General features: G+C 50.0%; 1 protein-coding gene across 4 annotated transcripts in view; it reads right to left on the bottom strand.

Moving 5' to 3' along the window:
• Positions 1-16161, bottom strand: part of Cnnm2 (cyclin and CBS domain divalent metal cation transport mediator 2) — a 118314-nt gene that overhangs the window by 4080 nt on the left and 98073 nt on the right. For 3 of the 4 annotated variants that reach the window (XM_052184332.1, XM_052184357.1, XM_052184349.1), the window contains exons 4-6: positions 15187-15356; positions 6584-6677; positions 3266-3331 (exon numbers count right to left, since the gene is read on the bottom strand). In XM_052184332.1, the coding sequence (XP_052040292.1) occupies positions 3266-3331; positions 6584-6677; positions 15187-15356 (330 nt within the window). The remainder of the gene's footprint in view (positions 1-3265; positions 3332-6583; positions 6678-15186; positions 15357-16161) is intronic. The other variant, XM_052184341.1, reaches the window with a different exon arrangement.

The raw sequence follows: 16161 nt of genomic DNA on the forward strand, positions 1-16161 counted from the left end.
AGCCACAGTCTGCAGAAGCCACCCACTGCCAGACTCCTACAGAGCCATGGGCCTGGCGCGATGGGCTGGGAGCACACCTCCCGGGTTCAGTACACTGCTCAGAATCTCAAGGACCACATTAAAGTCCTAACACCAAGTAAAGAAAGAGTGGGCTTACAGCAGGTGGCCAGCGACACTAGCTAAGCCTCCTCAGCAGGAAAGCAGCAAACCCTGGGAAACACCTGTACCACTGTGCCCAAGAGGCTCACATTCAACTTCTGCTCACAAAAAAGTAGCCATAAAAGTTTAATTATTTTTAAAGTTAATATAAAATTATTGTAAAAAGATGGGAAAACTCGCAGGACCCTGCAGTGGGCCGGAGAGACCTTGCCAGTTTTCTGTGGTTGTTAGCTACTCTTCAGTGAGAGCCGTGTGGTTTCTCAGGAAGCCACTGGAAGTTTCTCCTGGCAGTACTCTGATGTAAACAGGGATCCGGGCTCTTCTCACTATTTTAAGGCCTGAGCAGAATGGCCATCTGAAGGACACACGGTGTTCAATCCTAAGTGTGACTAAGACCAGCAGGAGGAGCTCCCCTCTCAGCAAGGGGGCACGCCTGCCTGCCTCCCTCCAGGATGCACTTCCTTTTGGTCCTAGCCTCTTGCTGAGTGGGCCCTGCTGTGGCTTGACAGGGGCAGCACCGGGTCTGACTTCATTCCCAGCTGCTTTCCATTCTAGGAATTTCCCAAAGCCTTCTCTATAGTGTCTTCTATGCTGACCCCAGGGACAGAGCTTCCTAATGCAACTGCCAAAATAGCAGCCAGGCTGAGTTGTGACAGTTGCCACTTGTGTACGTTGGATGTCCAAGTGAGTGGGGTGATCAGTCGCATCCTTTATCCAAAATCCTTGAGATAAAGGACTAAATTTCTGGCTGTAAATTGGTCCAAATGCACCACTGCAGTGAGGCCCAGAGGCCCAGACCAGAGTAGAGGCAGGAGGGGGCTGCACCACCCAAGCTTGGGTTCATGTTTTGCTATCAAACTTGTATGTCAAGGTTTTATGGCAGTAATAAAGATGGGACATCAATTTTAGCTGGGCTTGGTGGCACCCAACCATAATCCAAGCACTTGGGAGGTAGAGACTGGAAGATACTGAGTTCAAGGTCATCTTCAGATATAAAGCAACTTCAAGTTTGAGGCCAGATTGGGCTACAGGAGACCTTATCTCAAAAATCAGACAAAACAAAGCCAGAAACAAAAATCAAAACCTTTCGAGCTAGACATGGGGTGCACCCCTTTAATCCCAGCTCTCAGGAGGCAGAGGCAGGTGGATCCCTGAGAGGTGAGGTCTGCTAATCTACAGTGAGTTCCAGGACAGCCAGGGTCTAAGACCTTACCTCAAAAACCAACCAAATAGACAAACCCTCTCAGTATTGGTTTACTTTGGTTTTCTGGCTTTTTGTTTCAGTTTATTTTATTTATCCTATCTAGAAATCCATTCTTTTGACTGCAAACAAGCAGACAAAATAATGAACGGTGCCTCCTTGGCAACCATAGGCACCTTCTGGAAGGGGCAGGATATTGATACTGCAGTGCCCGCAGGCCTGTGGGCCGGGACCTTTGAGGAGGGCAGGCCTATCTATTCCTGCCCAGATGGAGCAGGCATCAGGAAGAGAGCTCCAATTCTACAGAGACGTAAAATGCAAATGACGTAATGGGCTTTGACTCATCAACTTCAATATCCCTGCAACTTGGTAAACAAGCAGCACATATGAGCAAAGAACAGAAGAGAACTATAAATGCATGTGTGCATGTGAAGGCATGTGTGCGTTCTGTTGATTGGTTTGAGTCAAATAGCTCTATGAATATCTTAAGTTCAGACATGCCAACCTCAGTGTGTGTGTGTGTGTGTGTGTGTGTGTGTGTGTGTGTATGCATATGTCTTCAAGTATGGTGCGTGTTTGTGTGTGTGGAGGCCAGAGGTCAACCTTGGATGGCCTCAGGAGCTGTTTTCTTTGTTTAGACACTGTCACTCCCTGGGCCATGGGGCCCACTGATTTGGCTCCTCTGGCTGCCAGTGAGCCCAGGGTTCCTGCTGTTCCCACCTCTCCAGGACCAGGATCAAAGCCCCAGGCTACCAGGCGGGGAGCTGGGTCTTCAGCTTGCAGCTTAGGGCAGTCAGCAGCTGAAGCTCCTGGGAACTCCTATGTTAGGGTTTGAAGTCAGGGTTTTACTCTGTAGCTATTCTGGCCTCAAACTCACTATATGTAGCCCAAGCTGGTCTTGAATACGTAGCAATCTGCATATTTAAGCCTTCTAAACACAAAGATTAGAGGTGTGGGCTACCACACCTGGCTAACAGCAGACTCATGGGGACATTGATTAATTTCCTTCCAGTGTAAGCATGGGCTCCTCAGAGTACCAGTGCTCTAGAGTTTGAACGGAGTTGACTGCATGCAAATTGCATCAGTCAGATTAAAGACTACATGCTGTATGGGGAAAGGCAACACAGGAGCACTGCAGTATCCAACACAGTGACAATCTTCCTTTCTTTGAAACAGGATCTCCCTATATTATTATATATTAACCTCAACTCTCCTGCCTCAGATCCTGCAGGTGTGCTACAGGTGTGCACCACAGCAAGCTCGATTAGGGCTAAGCAATTTTAATTAAAGAGAGATTAAAACTTTTCTTTGTGGTGGCGGGGCCTGGCCACGCTCTCCCTCCGGGAGGTAATCAGCTGCTGATTAGGAATGTGCACAGAGCTGATTCCAAACAAAGGTAAGACTCTAGAGCAGCAGGGCCATCTGCCCAGGGAGGGCAGCGATTCACAGCCAGCTCACAGTGGGGAGCAGGGGAAGTACCCCCAAATCAGGGTGAGCGTGGGCATTTTCTCATTTGCCAAGAAAAGTTCATGCTCTCCCAAGATTTTGTCCAAATGGATTCTTTGGAAATGAAAGCAGTCTAGACTTATAAGATGTGGTGCAAACTCCACATCTTATGCTGAAGACTGAGTGAGCCTCTGGGCAGACCTGGACAGACCTGAGGTAGGATGAGCTGGCACAGGCCAGCCACCATGGAGACTTTCCCTATTCCCTGTCATCACGGGGCCTTTATAGCCCTCTGCGGCTAAAGCTCCGCCTTAGGCAGCAGCCTTAGAGTTTGAGGACTGGCAGGGAGCTGGGAAGAGCACTGTGGGAGTGTGTGCCCTGGTGGCCGGACTTCCCCAGGGTCTAGGCAGGCAATCGATCAATCGATCAGGTTATGAGAAAGGAAGCATGCAGAGTTACCTGGAGAGCCCGCAGCTAACACCTCTGTCCTGCTGACAACAAAGGTGCGAGACAGGGACAAAGGAACTGGAAAATGGAGAAAAACAGGGTGAGACGGCATCGAAAGGCAGAAACAGATCTTCACATCCAAGGGACCGAGGTGGACGCTGTCTCACTACTGTGCACATTCCATCCCAGAAGTACCAAAGCCCATGCGCGGTTATATAAAAGGAAGGGGCACAAATGCCTTCCCCAGAACAGGAGGCCGCTGGCAAGAATCTCGTCCTTGTGCTCTTTTCTGGAAAGTTCTTAAACCCCAACACCCAACTGAGGTCCACAGCTCCTAGTCAGGCTGTTCTCAATGTCTGAGTCACATTTAGCCAGCCAGCCCCGGCTGGCAGGGGCTCTAATAGGCCCATGCTGCACTGCACTGCACTGCGGCACACACGCACCATGCAGCCTTGCCAGCCCCTGATTACCCAACTCACTGGTATTATTGGTTTCATAATTTTGGCTTGATATTTTGAATTGCTTGAGATGATTGCAGATTTCAAAACAGAGGCAAATGTGTAGACTGCTTAGAGATGGCAGACAGAGGTTAGGCTCGGCACTGCTCACTCTGATGGGAGACTGGCCTCACCACAGGGAAACCCAAGGGCAGGCCATGAGGACAGGCCATGCCTTCCCACGTGTCCCGAGGACTGTGGGCTTTATTTTACTACTTTGTTTCAAGACAAGGTCTCAACATAAAGCCCTGTGTGACCTGAAACTTACTATGTAGGCCTTGCTGGCCTTGACCTTACAGCCATCCTCTGCCTTTGTTTCCCTAGTGGACAGCTGATTTTCCATTACATGTGTACATGTGCACATGCTGTAGCATATATGTGGGGAACATGTGGCAGTCTGTGCTCCTTCCAACGTGTGGGTCTTAGGGATGACACTCAGATCACCAGGCTCGGTGGCAAGCACCTTTGCCTGCTGGTGCCATTTCGCCTTGAACAGACACAGGCAACTTTCAGTGTACTGTACTGATGGTACATCTCAGTGAACACACAGGCCCCAGACCAAGTCAGCTTCGGAATGAATGATGGACTCCTCCTGGTGAATTGTCAACTCTTTGCTGCCTTTGTTGTTATTTTTCGGTTGGTTTCAAAGATCTCTTGTGGTGTAAGGTTAACCTCAAACTCACTACATAGCTCAGGCTAGCCTTAAACCCCTGGTCCTCCCACCTCCTTCCCAAGGGCTGGCACTAATGGTGTGGCCATCCCTCCCAGCCTTTTGCTGTCTTTTTGAGTGGGATTTCCTCTACGCTACTGTTCAGTATGAGCGAGGCTAATGTCTAGGTCTAAATAACCAGGGATCAGCAAAAATTACTGCTCTCGTTTGTTTCCAGAGGTGCCTTAAAAATAGGGGTCTGTTAACCTGGGCTAATTCGAGGCACAGAGTCCCAGAGGAGTCACAATGATGATGCCTTCCCGTGACATAACATTCCATCCTGAACATCTGTTCTTTTCATCTGTTTTCACACTTTTGAGACAAGGTCTTCTGTAGACCCGGCTGGCTTAGAGTTCACAGAGCAGGTTATGCTGACTCTGAACTTGTAGCAATTCACCTGCCTCTACCTATATTTTAAGGTCACAACACCCTGTACACACAGCACCCATTCTGGGCTCCTGCTTATTATGGAATACCAAGACTTTTTTCTCAGTGTTACACAACCTGCACCCTGGGCTATGACCCAGGGCTTTTCCCATGCCCAGTGACAAAGTCCCCCCTCCAGTGTCACCAAGTGGTGGGAATGAAGATCACTTTCAAGTTCACAACAAAGAGGATCAAGCCGGCCCATGTGCACACTCAGGGACAATGTCCCTTAGGACAGTAAAATCTGCACAAGAAAGCAAAGAACTTTGACAGCTCATTGGTTTTCTAGAGCTTACATCTTTATGCCCAACACACTTCGGGGTGGGACAGCAGGGGAAGACAAATGTCACAAAGACAAACTTGCCTGAAACTCCCCATCTCTGTTGAATTTTTTGAGTTTGACAACCTTCCTTTAAGATAAGATATGGTTAGCTTTGGGCTTTGTAAAGGTTTCCTTATACAGACTGTCCTTTTGTATTTTGGCCACCAGGTGGCACCACAGCACCTCCGCTTACCTGCCTGACCCACTCCTGGCCAGGGAGGGCAGGCCACATTGTGTCTAGATCCAGAGGGACTGGAGGCAAAGCTGGGTGCTGACTCCCCTGCGGGCACCTCAGAATCCCAGGGACTCACTCAATCCCCGTGGCATGGCCGCTCACCACAAGCAGCCAACTCTCTAGACAAATAGTAGTAGCAAATGCCCTCATCCTCAGGAAGATGTAACGGGAAAATCCCCAGAAGAGCTACTCTGTATGCCTCAGACTTTTGTGGTGGAGACCAGGTGACACTCCCCAAGATAGGCAGGAATGTGACAGACACGAGGCTTCTGGAAGGGCTAAACTTCTAAAAAGTTCTAAAGCTAACTAGCAACTCAGCAGATCCCAGTGCACCCGCCACGCCCCCCCACCTCCAGAAGACATGAAGCTCTCATGGTGCCCCTAACAGGAAACAGCCTGCAAATAGTTAATCTAAGGGTCAGCTTCCCTTGGGTTTACAGTCACCATGGAAACACTTCTCTGAGAGTACTTCCAGGGAGGTGAATGGGAAAGATATACTCTTGAGTGCAGGACCCCATCCAGAGGCTGGGGGCCTGGATGGATTTAAAATGAGTGCTCTGAGCACAGCGGTCCTCCCTCCCTGTGACCCAGCATCACCAGCTGCCTCACTCCCTTGTCACCATAACCTAAGGTGGGCCTAGTGCATTGCTCAGGGATCAGATGAGGAACCTGCACGCACACAGCGGGGATGGGGAGGAAACGCCCAGCGCAGAACACAGAACACAGCACGACCCCAGGCAGAGGGAGACAAAGTCAACCCACTACATCCTGTGTCCATACAAAGTTCAAGAAGGGAGGGGGGACCTCTGCGGGAGTGATTCAGAGGAGGATGCTCTCTCTCTCTCTCTTTCTCTCTCTCTTTCTCTCTCTCTCTCTCTCTCTCTCTCTCTCTCTCTCTCTCTCTCTCTCTCTCTCTCTCTCTCTCTCTCTCCCCCTCTCTCACTAGGGCCCTTCCTTCATAGTCTGCCTCTCCTGCTGTGCACAGCTGTGTCTGCTGTGTGAGACTTATGACGGTGCACCCCTGAGATGGTACAGCCTGTCTATGATGTGAGAACTGACCCCTGCTGGGCACTGGGGAGACTGAGGGGAAGGACTGCATCTTCTTGACAGAGTCCTGTGCTCAGATGCTGGCACTACTCACCTGGAGAGGCTGTGAGGGCCATCACACCATAGTAGGAAAATGCACTGGCTTCGAACTTCATGCCTTCCTTCCCAGCTTCTACCTCCACCTTCCCCTGTGGGAGACAAGGGCGTTACGTCAGCTCCAGCTGCACAGAAAGCTAGTCCTCCCCGGGTTTGTCCATGCTCCTCTCCAGTGACCCCAAGAAAGACAAGCTCTGGAAAATAAAGGGCGGGCGTATTCATCTCAACTAGAACTCTGCGTTGGGCTACATCTCTGGAAGTGACAATACAACGATCAGTGTCTGTGGCCCACTTAACATTTTCCCCACGGCCCCAACTCTTTAAGGGCTCTCGGTCATGAACGGAGTTGGTAGGCAGACTGCTGGGGGTGCTCTCAGTGAGGCCTGCCTCAGGAGGAGCCAGAGCTGAGGAGCAGCAGGCTCAAGGGTCGGCTGCCTGTGTCTCTGGAACACAAGGGCATGAGCTGGCTTCTAGGACCTCCCCTCTCCTCCAAGCCCAGTGTCCCAACACCTTGCCTGGCTGCCTGGGGAGTCCTAAGGGAGCAGCCAGAGAATGTCTCCTCCCATCAGAACAAACTCCTCTGAGTGTCTGCTCTTCTAGCTCTAGCATGCCTGAGACCACTCCTCCTCCGTCACCTCTTCTGTCCCTGCAGCCACAGGCATCCATCAGTTCAGAGTAGGTGCTCGGCAGCCTGCTCTGGGCTACTAAACTGTTTCCCAGGGAAGGGTCAGTGCGGTGGTGCTCACACACACCCCAGACGGCTTCCCCAGAACATCCTGTGCGAGGGGCAAACCAGCGAGCTACTGCTTGCTAAAAAGGAACCACTAACACAGGCATGGTGGCACATTCCTGCAATCTCGGGACTGGGGAGGCAGAGGCAGAATGATCAGAAACTTGGGACTCTATGAGGCTGGACTCTATGAGGCTATCAAAAGAAAGGGCAGGAGAGAGAGGAGAAAGGGTGAAGAGAAGGCAGGCCCACAGGCAGGCAGGCCCACAGGCAGGCAGGCTAACATCACCCCACACTTGAAATTCACGAATGTCCCGGTTAGGAGGCAGACACAGCTGGTCCGTCTGACAGGTCAGGAAAGCAGAGCTGGGGCAGGCTGGTGACCCAAGAGCAGGTCTTAACACCTGCCACCCCGTGAACACGAACTACCCATCACCTCCCTAGAGTGCAGTCAATTCCGGCTTAGTGAAGACACTCCCTTTACACACCGCATCTGCAGAAAACCACCTCCGCCTGTCGTTAGGCACGGAAATACTAGCCAGACTGGCCCCCACCCACCCCAGCTGTAAGAAAGGAACTTGCAATATGTGTCACGTCTGTACATGTGGTGTTGCAGCTCTAACCCCGTCCTTGGTGTCCTCCAGACAAGTGCTCTACTGCTCAGCCGCACCCCCAGCACCTAAACCCCAAATTTTTAAGCAACCTGCAAAGGAGCAGGAGTTAAAGCTTCCCAGGGGCGCAGCCAGGCCCTACCCAGAGGGGCCGCCAGCCCAGAGGAGCTATATTCCAGTGTGTGGGAGGCAACACAGGAAACTGGTGGCCGAGGCCTTCACAGGACCACGCCATGAAGAAGAGACAAGAACTGGAGAACTGGGAGGTGTGGCCAGGCATGGCGGCAGGCCTGCAGGCCTAGTGCTCACAGGGTGGAGGTAGGAGGATTGCTACAAGTGCAAGGCCAGTCTGGTCTACATAACAAGAGTTCCAGGCCAACCTGGGCCACAGAGTGAGACCCTATCTAAAACCTGTTCTCCAAACTGGAGGCTGAGAGAAGGCTCAGTTGACAAAGGTCGCCAGCCAGGCAGGAGGACACAGGTTTGGTTCTGCAGCACCATGGGAGGCATGCGACCACCACATCTGAAACCCTCGCGCTTGGCGGGGACGGAGACAGGTGGTTCTTCAGAGCTCACTGGCCAGTCATTTTAGCCAATTAATGACTCAAAAGATGGTAGGAGGCAATAATAAAAAATACCTCCGGCCACCGCAGACACCAGCATCTACGCATCCACACGTGCGCACATGGACAAGCAGAAGAAAATAAGAATATTGTAAGAAGTCTCAGAGAGACCCATTTGCTTTGTGTCATGACGGCACTCTCTATGAAGAAGTTCATGGATGGGCAGCATCTGGCTGAAGGAAGGGCTAACCCGGACTGACAGCACGCAGGCTTCCAGGCCTGCGCAGACAGACAGGCAGGTGCACAGGGCTCCTGGGACAAGGGCAGCTTTTGTAGAGGACATGGAGTCAGGAAGACAGCACAGACCGGGCAACATTGGCCGTGCTGAGAAAAGCCCCAGGGGAGGAAGGTTCATAATTAGTGAAGCTGTCAGGGAGGAAACGGGAGGGAGATGGAGGACGCTGTTCCCACAGAAGTGTGTGCTTGAGTGACCGAGCAATGGACATCTGGGGAGAAACCAGAAGGCTGAGAAATGAGGACAATTTCCAGTGAGGACCAGATCTTCTGCAGAGGATCCAGTGGCTGAGGAGAGGGAAGAAGGCTCACAAGGATCTGAGCTGGGGCTGGAGTTTCTTCTCACCCAAGAAACCAGGTGAGGGAGGGTGTCTTGGCACAGGGCAGTCGGCAATGGCAGCCACCACAGGGATGTGATGGGAGCACAGGATTCTGACAGGGAGCTGCCAGGCCAGCAGGAGCACCTCTACTCAAAGTCAGACAGGAGGAAGACCGAATCAGGAGGGGCAACGGGGGGAGGCCTCCTAGGACCTGAGGCACCTTTCAAAGTTGGTGTGGAAACAGAGAATAGGGCGCTAGGTGCACTGGGTGGCCGGGGCAGGGGCTCTTTGAGTGGTGGGCCCTTAAGGAGGACAAGAGAGACAAATGACAACAGGGACGGAGGAAGCATTTACAGAAGGAAAAGGTGGAAGTGCTCAGTGGTATAGGCGCCATGACATTCTCATCCTGAGGAGCCTTGGTGTGCACAGTACCAGCGCACGCCACTTTTAGAGATGGCTGCCACACGCCTGTCTACTGAACCGTGCAGAGCCACAGCGTCACAGTGACTCCTCCGTTCAGTGCATCCGATTGCTTTCACAGACCACACACAGTCTGTGTGTTCCAGGTCTCTGCAAGGGGGTGTGAGTTCCTACTTTGTGGTCAACAATTCCAACCAAAAGGCTAAGCAGTCCTCCAGCCAGAGCCAGACTATGGAAAGAAGCCGGGGGGCAGCCTCTCAGGAAGGAGGCAGACAGATAACCCGACGGGACTCTGTGCTGGGCTGGGCGCCTCACCCCGTAACCTCAAAAACACAGGATCCTAAAGACTGGCCCCACCTCCATGCCCAGGCACTCTGGGTTTATCACTATGAAGTTGGAGGACAAGAAGCCCTTTAGGTAATTTCAGGAAGATGCGGAGTCTCATTTTTCTGGCTGTTTGTGAACAATGGCTGCAGATCTGGAAACTGATTTTTGGTCTCAACGACTCTGAACGCACAGGGGCCTGGTCTGCTGACTAATGAAAGGCGGCTAGAGAGAGATTCCATATCCACAGCCAGCTCTCAGGGCAGGCACCAGGCAGGGTAGGACCGGCTGCCTACTCCCCTTCCCACGCCAAGGAGTCGCAACCGTCAGTGCACTGGACACGCTAGGCTGCAGCTCCCGTATACGTGGTCCCCAGGCTGGCAGCAGATAAGAGACACCAGATCTTCGTTTCATTATCTACCATGGCCGTCACTGCAGAAAGGACCACATGCTTTAACGGGCCCTCCAATGTGGGAAAAATAGTCTCAAAATAAGAAACATGCCCTGGAGCTGAACACGAAAAGCTCCTTGGAAGTGTCCTGCTGCCTTCTTTCCCTCCCTCCAACGCCACAGTCACAACAGTCACAACAGTCACAACAGCAGCGCCCAGGCTCAGGAGTCACTTCCAAAGACAGCAGATTCAAAAGGAAGGTGGGAAGCAGGAGGGAGGCAGGACTCTGGAGGGGCCTGAGGGGAGTGAACACGATTAAAACAGTGCGCACAGGGAAATCCTCCACAGACAAGCGTGAGCGCGCGCCTCTTCAGTCTGGCCTCAAATTCAATATGCAGCTGAGGGTGACCTGGAACTTGTGATGCTGCCTTGATCTCCTCAGTGTAGGGACCACCAATGTACACCTCCCACACTCATTTAAGCAGTGCTAAGGATCAAACCCAGGGCTTTAGTCATAGAGGCAAGCACTCTCCCGATGGGGTGCGCCCCCAGCTACTAGCAGTAGTATTTCATTCCTAATTTCATCATAATCTACCTAGGTAGTTTTATAAAACTTATCTTTTTATATTTACTGTACTGTACACCGGGACACAGTTAAGTCACTCATTTTTTAATGTATCATGTATAAACTGTGGTAGTTCACATCTATATTCCCATAATGTGCTAAGTGGTAGAGTCAAGAGGGGCAGGAGTTCAAGGTCATCCTTACCTACACAGCAAATATGAGGTCAGCCTGACAATACAAGATACGATGGCTCAGACAAGCAAAACTAACCCTCCCCAAAGAGTATTCTGTGTTTGACTATCTCTAACTCTTAATTTTATCTTACTAGTTATGTAATTTAAAATTATCATCCAATTGTTCTTAGTATGCTGGTGGAAAAACACTCCCATCACATTGTGCCGTGGGGGCACAACACATAAAGAACTGCCACAACACCCGGGAACTACAGTTGGATCCTGGAACAAACATGGTGGAAGATCATGCTTGGGATCAACTCCCAAGGTTGACCTCTGACCTCCACATGCTCACCCCAGCACATGGAGATGTAAGTGTGGTTGTGCATGCAGCTGTGTGCTTGCCAGAGGACAACCTGAGGTGGTGGCATTCTTTAAGCTATGCCCCTCCTTATTTTTAGATGAGGTCTCTCAGTGGCCTGGGGCCCACAGATTAGACCCCACCTATGTGCACCACTCCAGTGCTGGGACTCCACATGACCACCCTGCACTCAGCTCTTCCCATGGTTTCTGGGCAAGAAAGCAGGTGAGGCAAGCACTTTACCAACTGAGCTATTCCCTTGCCGTATTTCTGCATTTAGATACATGTTTCTCAAAAACACGTAGAGCCAAGACAGATTTCATTGTGATTTATTGGGCTTTTATTATCTCATTTATTAAAATACACTAACATATTTTAAAAGTCTACTTTAAAGAAAACTTGAAGATTTATTTTTATTCATATTTTAGTTTATATTTTGGTATATAAATGATGAAATAGTCTTTTACTCAGGGTCACTTAAATCATTACTTTGAATAAGTTGAACTTTATTTAATATAGGACTTAAACTAAAAACTTTAAGTGAGAGACAGAGACAGCTCGGGTGGCTGAGTGCTTGCTAAGCAGACAGAAAACCCAGGGTCTGATACCAGCACCTTGTACCCTGCATGTAGTGGTACATACATATAATCCAGGATGCCCAGGGTCTGACACCAGCACCATGTACCCTGCGTGTAGGGAACATAGGTATAATCCAGGACACCCAGGGTCTGACGCCAGCGCCATGTACCCTGCGTGTAGGGTACATAGGTATAATCCAGGACTGGCAATGTGAAGGAAAAGGATCTGAGTTCAGAATCAGGGCTGGGAGATGCTTTGGAGGCTGAGCACTTGCTGCCAACCTCGAAGACAGAGTCTGGATACCCACACACCCACATCAATGCTAGCTGGGTGTGGCGGCCCACCTGTCGTTCTGGCCTTAGAGGGGAGGGTCAGAGCCAGCTGGCTAACAAGACTGGCCATACAGTGGTCCCAATATGAACCTTGGGCCTCCGTGCACATGAACACGTGTACATATACCACATACATGCCAAAGGGTGCAATACCATACACATGTGGAAAAGAAAAAAGCGTGAGGCCAGCCTAGGCGACACAGAGCCTGTGACAAATCCTAATATAAAATCACATACTCCTGCATGCAATTCTAATTTCCAAATCAATGACTTAAGGGGTTTTCCTGGAGTTACAGAATGCAGGAGAGGAGGACAGCAGGCATTGCTGCTTTCCCCTGACTGCATGTTCCTCAAATGCGGACAGCATGCTCTAGATCCCGGCAAGGACTGTGCTGGGGGGCCAGGACCTTGGGGTGAAATGTTCTTGGCAAAGGATGACAGTTATACAGACTGATGGAGGGTGGATGGCGGTTGTCCTGTCCATGTCCAGGACCTTGGGTAAGTGGCTAGTTTGCATGGGTTTTACCAAAGTCTGCAGCTTAAATACCTGATGTGCCTGTTCATCAGCCACACTTTCTAGTTATAAAAACATGGCATCGGCTCAGCAAACACATCAAGTATCTAACATGCGGAGGTGTCCAGACACAGGTAGATATGTATAAATGACATATCAAACATGTAGTGGAAGACCTCCATAGAAATGAAAAGGGGTTATAGCTTCCCTTTCCCATAATTTATTTGTTCTTATGTATCCCAGGTAGGCCTTCAACTTGCTATGTAGTCCAGTATAACCTTACACTCCTGACCCTTCTTGCCCTGCCCCCCTCTGCTGAGATTATATGCCACCGTACCTGGTTTATATACTGCTGGGGAGGGAATTTAGGTCTTGTACCAACTGAGCCACACCCCCAGCTCCTCCATAAAACTTTTTAAAGATTTATTTATTTTGATGTGTATGAGTGTTTTGTCTGCATGTAAGTGTGTGCATTACATGTGCCCCTGGTTCCTGAAGGGATCAGAAGGCATTGGATCGCATGTAATCCCCAGGAACTGGGATTATGAATGTTTGTGAGCCACCATGTCAACTGAACCCAGGTTCTCTGGTAAATCAGCAAGTGCTATTAACTGTCAAGCTATCTCTCCAGCCCCTAAACTCCTAGAAAGCTTATTTTAAGTACTGTGTGGATTGGGGGCTTATGAGATGACGCAGCGTATAAGACACTAGTTTCATAAGTCTGGTGACCTGAGTTCAATCCTTGAACTCATGTAAAAGTAGAGAAGAAAACCGACCCCACTAAGTTAGCCTTCAGTCCATGTCTGACTCTCCCCCCATTAATAATGGGCATAGAGACAATGATTTTTTTTGTTTTGTTTTTTGTTTTTTGCATTTAGTTTTTTCAAGACAGGGTTTCTCTGTGTAGCCCTGGCTGTCCTGGAACTCACTCTGTAGACCAGGCTGGCCTCGAACTCAGAAATCTGCCTGCCTCTGCCTCCCAGGGTGCTGGGATTACAGGCGTGTGCCACCACCACCCAGCGAGAATGATTTTTAAGAACTGATACAAACACATAAAAATTCTTAAATCTTTAAAAAATAGTAATTGGATCTGGAGAGATGGCTCAGCACTTAAGACCCCGGCTGCTCGTGCGGAGGACCTGAGTTCAGTTCCCAGCACCCACATGGCGGCTCACAAAGCTCTGCAGCTCTAGTTCCAGAACATCTGATGCCCTCTGTGGGCTTCTGTGGGCACCAGGCACATAGGTGGCGCACAGGCACACAATGCAGATAAAGCCCTCACACACACACACACACACACACACACACACACACACACACACATACACACACACCAAAAATCTTTAAGGCAGGCTTCTAGGATAGCCTATGAGCAAGCGGGCTGGAAGCACAAATCCCAGGGCTGCTTCTCCTTCTTATTACTTCTATTGAAGAGTCACACGGCCACGCCTGCCCGAGCTTCTGACACCTACAGAGCAGGGAGCACTCTCTTCATCCCGAGATAATTGGCCTTGCTGAACTTTCCTAGGGTCTGCTGAGTATCGATTATACTCTTTGGTGCTGCCAGCCTACATCCAGGAAGCAACCACAGACTAGGAGGATGCTCACACAGTCAGTATCCTCGTACTAAAAGGAGCCTAGACTTCCTGAAAAAGTGACTTGCTACAGAAAGGTACAAAAGTCCCTAAAACTAGGGTTTTCCTCAGGGTGATCAAGTGCAGTGCCTGCCATATGCAACTGTGACATCACAGGTGCTCCAAGAGGGCTGGGAACAATGGCCTCCCTAGCACATTTGTAGTTATGTCACATTAGCGACAGGACATTCATTGGTCATGATTAGTTACCAAGACTTTAGGGGACCATCATTATTAAGGCAGTTCCTAGCCAAACAGCCTGGTTAGTGACCAGCAACACAGCATTAAATAATTCTGTTCACAGTGGTACTAGGACAGACACTAAGACACTAGAAGAGAGCCCAAGACATGTCTCCATCACCCTAAAAGACCAAGTCCTAATGAAGAATGGACAAAAGAAAAGATGTTATCAAGAAAACCCAAGGAACCCAGAATAATACATTTCAAATGCCCACCAAGATGTGGACAGGAACAGGAACATTACCGAATGTTCAGAAGTCACTAATGACATTGGTCACTTGGCTTGGCACAGCAGCAAAGCATGAGCGCCTCTTGGTATTAGACGTGAAATGAGTGCACTATCTCCTATTAGAACTATCACCCAGCTATGCAAGTGGAGATCCAGCAACCTTTATAAATGCATGCGCACGCACACGTGCACACATGCACACATGCGCGCGCGCGCGCACACACACACACAGTTAAGAAGTAAGCCGCTCGCCTATGCCAGACCTCCTCAGAGCAGAGATGGATGGCCAATGAGGGCGAGCGGCACAGAGTGACCCCTGACCTGCAGAATGAGGACGAAGTAGTCGACGGGCTTGTTCCGCTGGTAGAGGTAGCACTCGGGGGCCTTCTTGTTCTTCTCGTCGTACTTGAGCTCCTGGATGACATTGGGGTGCTTTAGCAGCCTTAGGAGGATCTTCTCTGACATCTGGGATGGGCTAAATGCTTCTACTTCTATAGACACAAACACAACTTGACATTACACTTCAAAGAAGGGCAAAGGCCGTGCTAGCAGTCGAGGTGCTCAGACTGGAAGAATACTTGGCGAAAGAAAGATACAACACAGGTGAACCAGACTTCCATTTGGTGAGCCACTGGGGTCAGATTACCTGGGAGAAATTACAATAGTGGAATAGTCATGTCTGGTCCTTCTCAACCTGTCCTTTCAGCCTGCCCTTGGCTTCTGCCCCATCCGAGTGCCCTGTATTCCTGACTGAGGGAAATGATGATCAGCAGATCCCCTCCTTGAGGGCCAGGGTACCCTTAACTCAGCCGCAGCAGTCTGACTGCCACCACCAGCCACGGGAGGAAAGCACAGTCAGGAAGCACGGACAGTGGGTTAGGACAGGTGCATGGCTCAGGCTCCAGCAACCTCTTGCTCTCCTGAGGAACTCCAGGGACCACCGAGGGAGAGACTCAGAATAAAAGCAAGGCCGTGCACACATCAGCATGCACTTTGACTCGCCAGTGAAAGAGGAAATGGTGGTCAGCACCGACAAAGACAGTCACTTCATCTAAAACAACAGAGAACTCAAAGCTGCTGACTCCAGCTGTGTAGATGTGGACTCCATGGGAAAACTGAGTTTTAAGTGTGGTTCTTCCACAATGAGCAGTGGCAGTACCAGAATAGGAAGATAATAACAGCAAAATATTTGAAGCTTATTTTTAAATTAGATTGTATATACAGAAGCTAAAAATTCTGGATTCACACATGTGACTTTATCATAGTAAGACAGTACATTGCAGGGAATTTGGAAAA

Source organism: Apodemus sylvaticus, chromosome 1 (assembly GCF_947179515.1).
Source record: "Apodemus sylvaticus chromosome 1, mApoSyl1.1, whole genome shotgun sequence".
NCBI lineage: Eukaryota > Metazoa > Chordata > Mammalia > Rodentia > Muridae > Apodemus > Apodemus sylvaticus.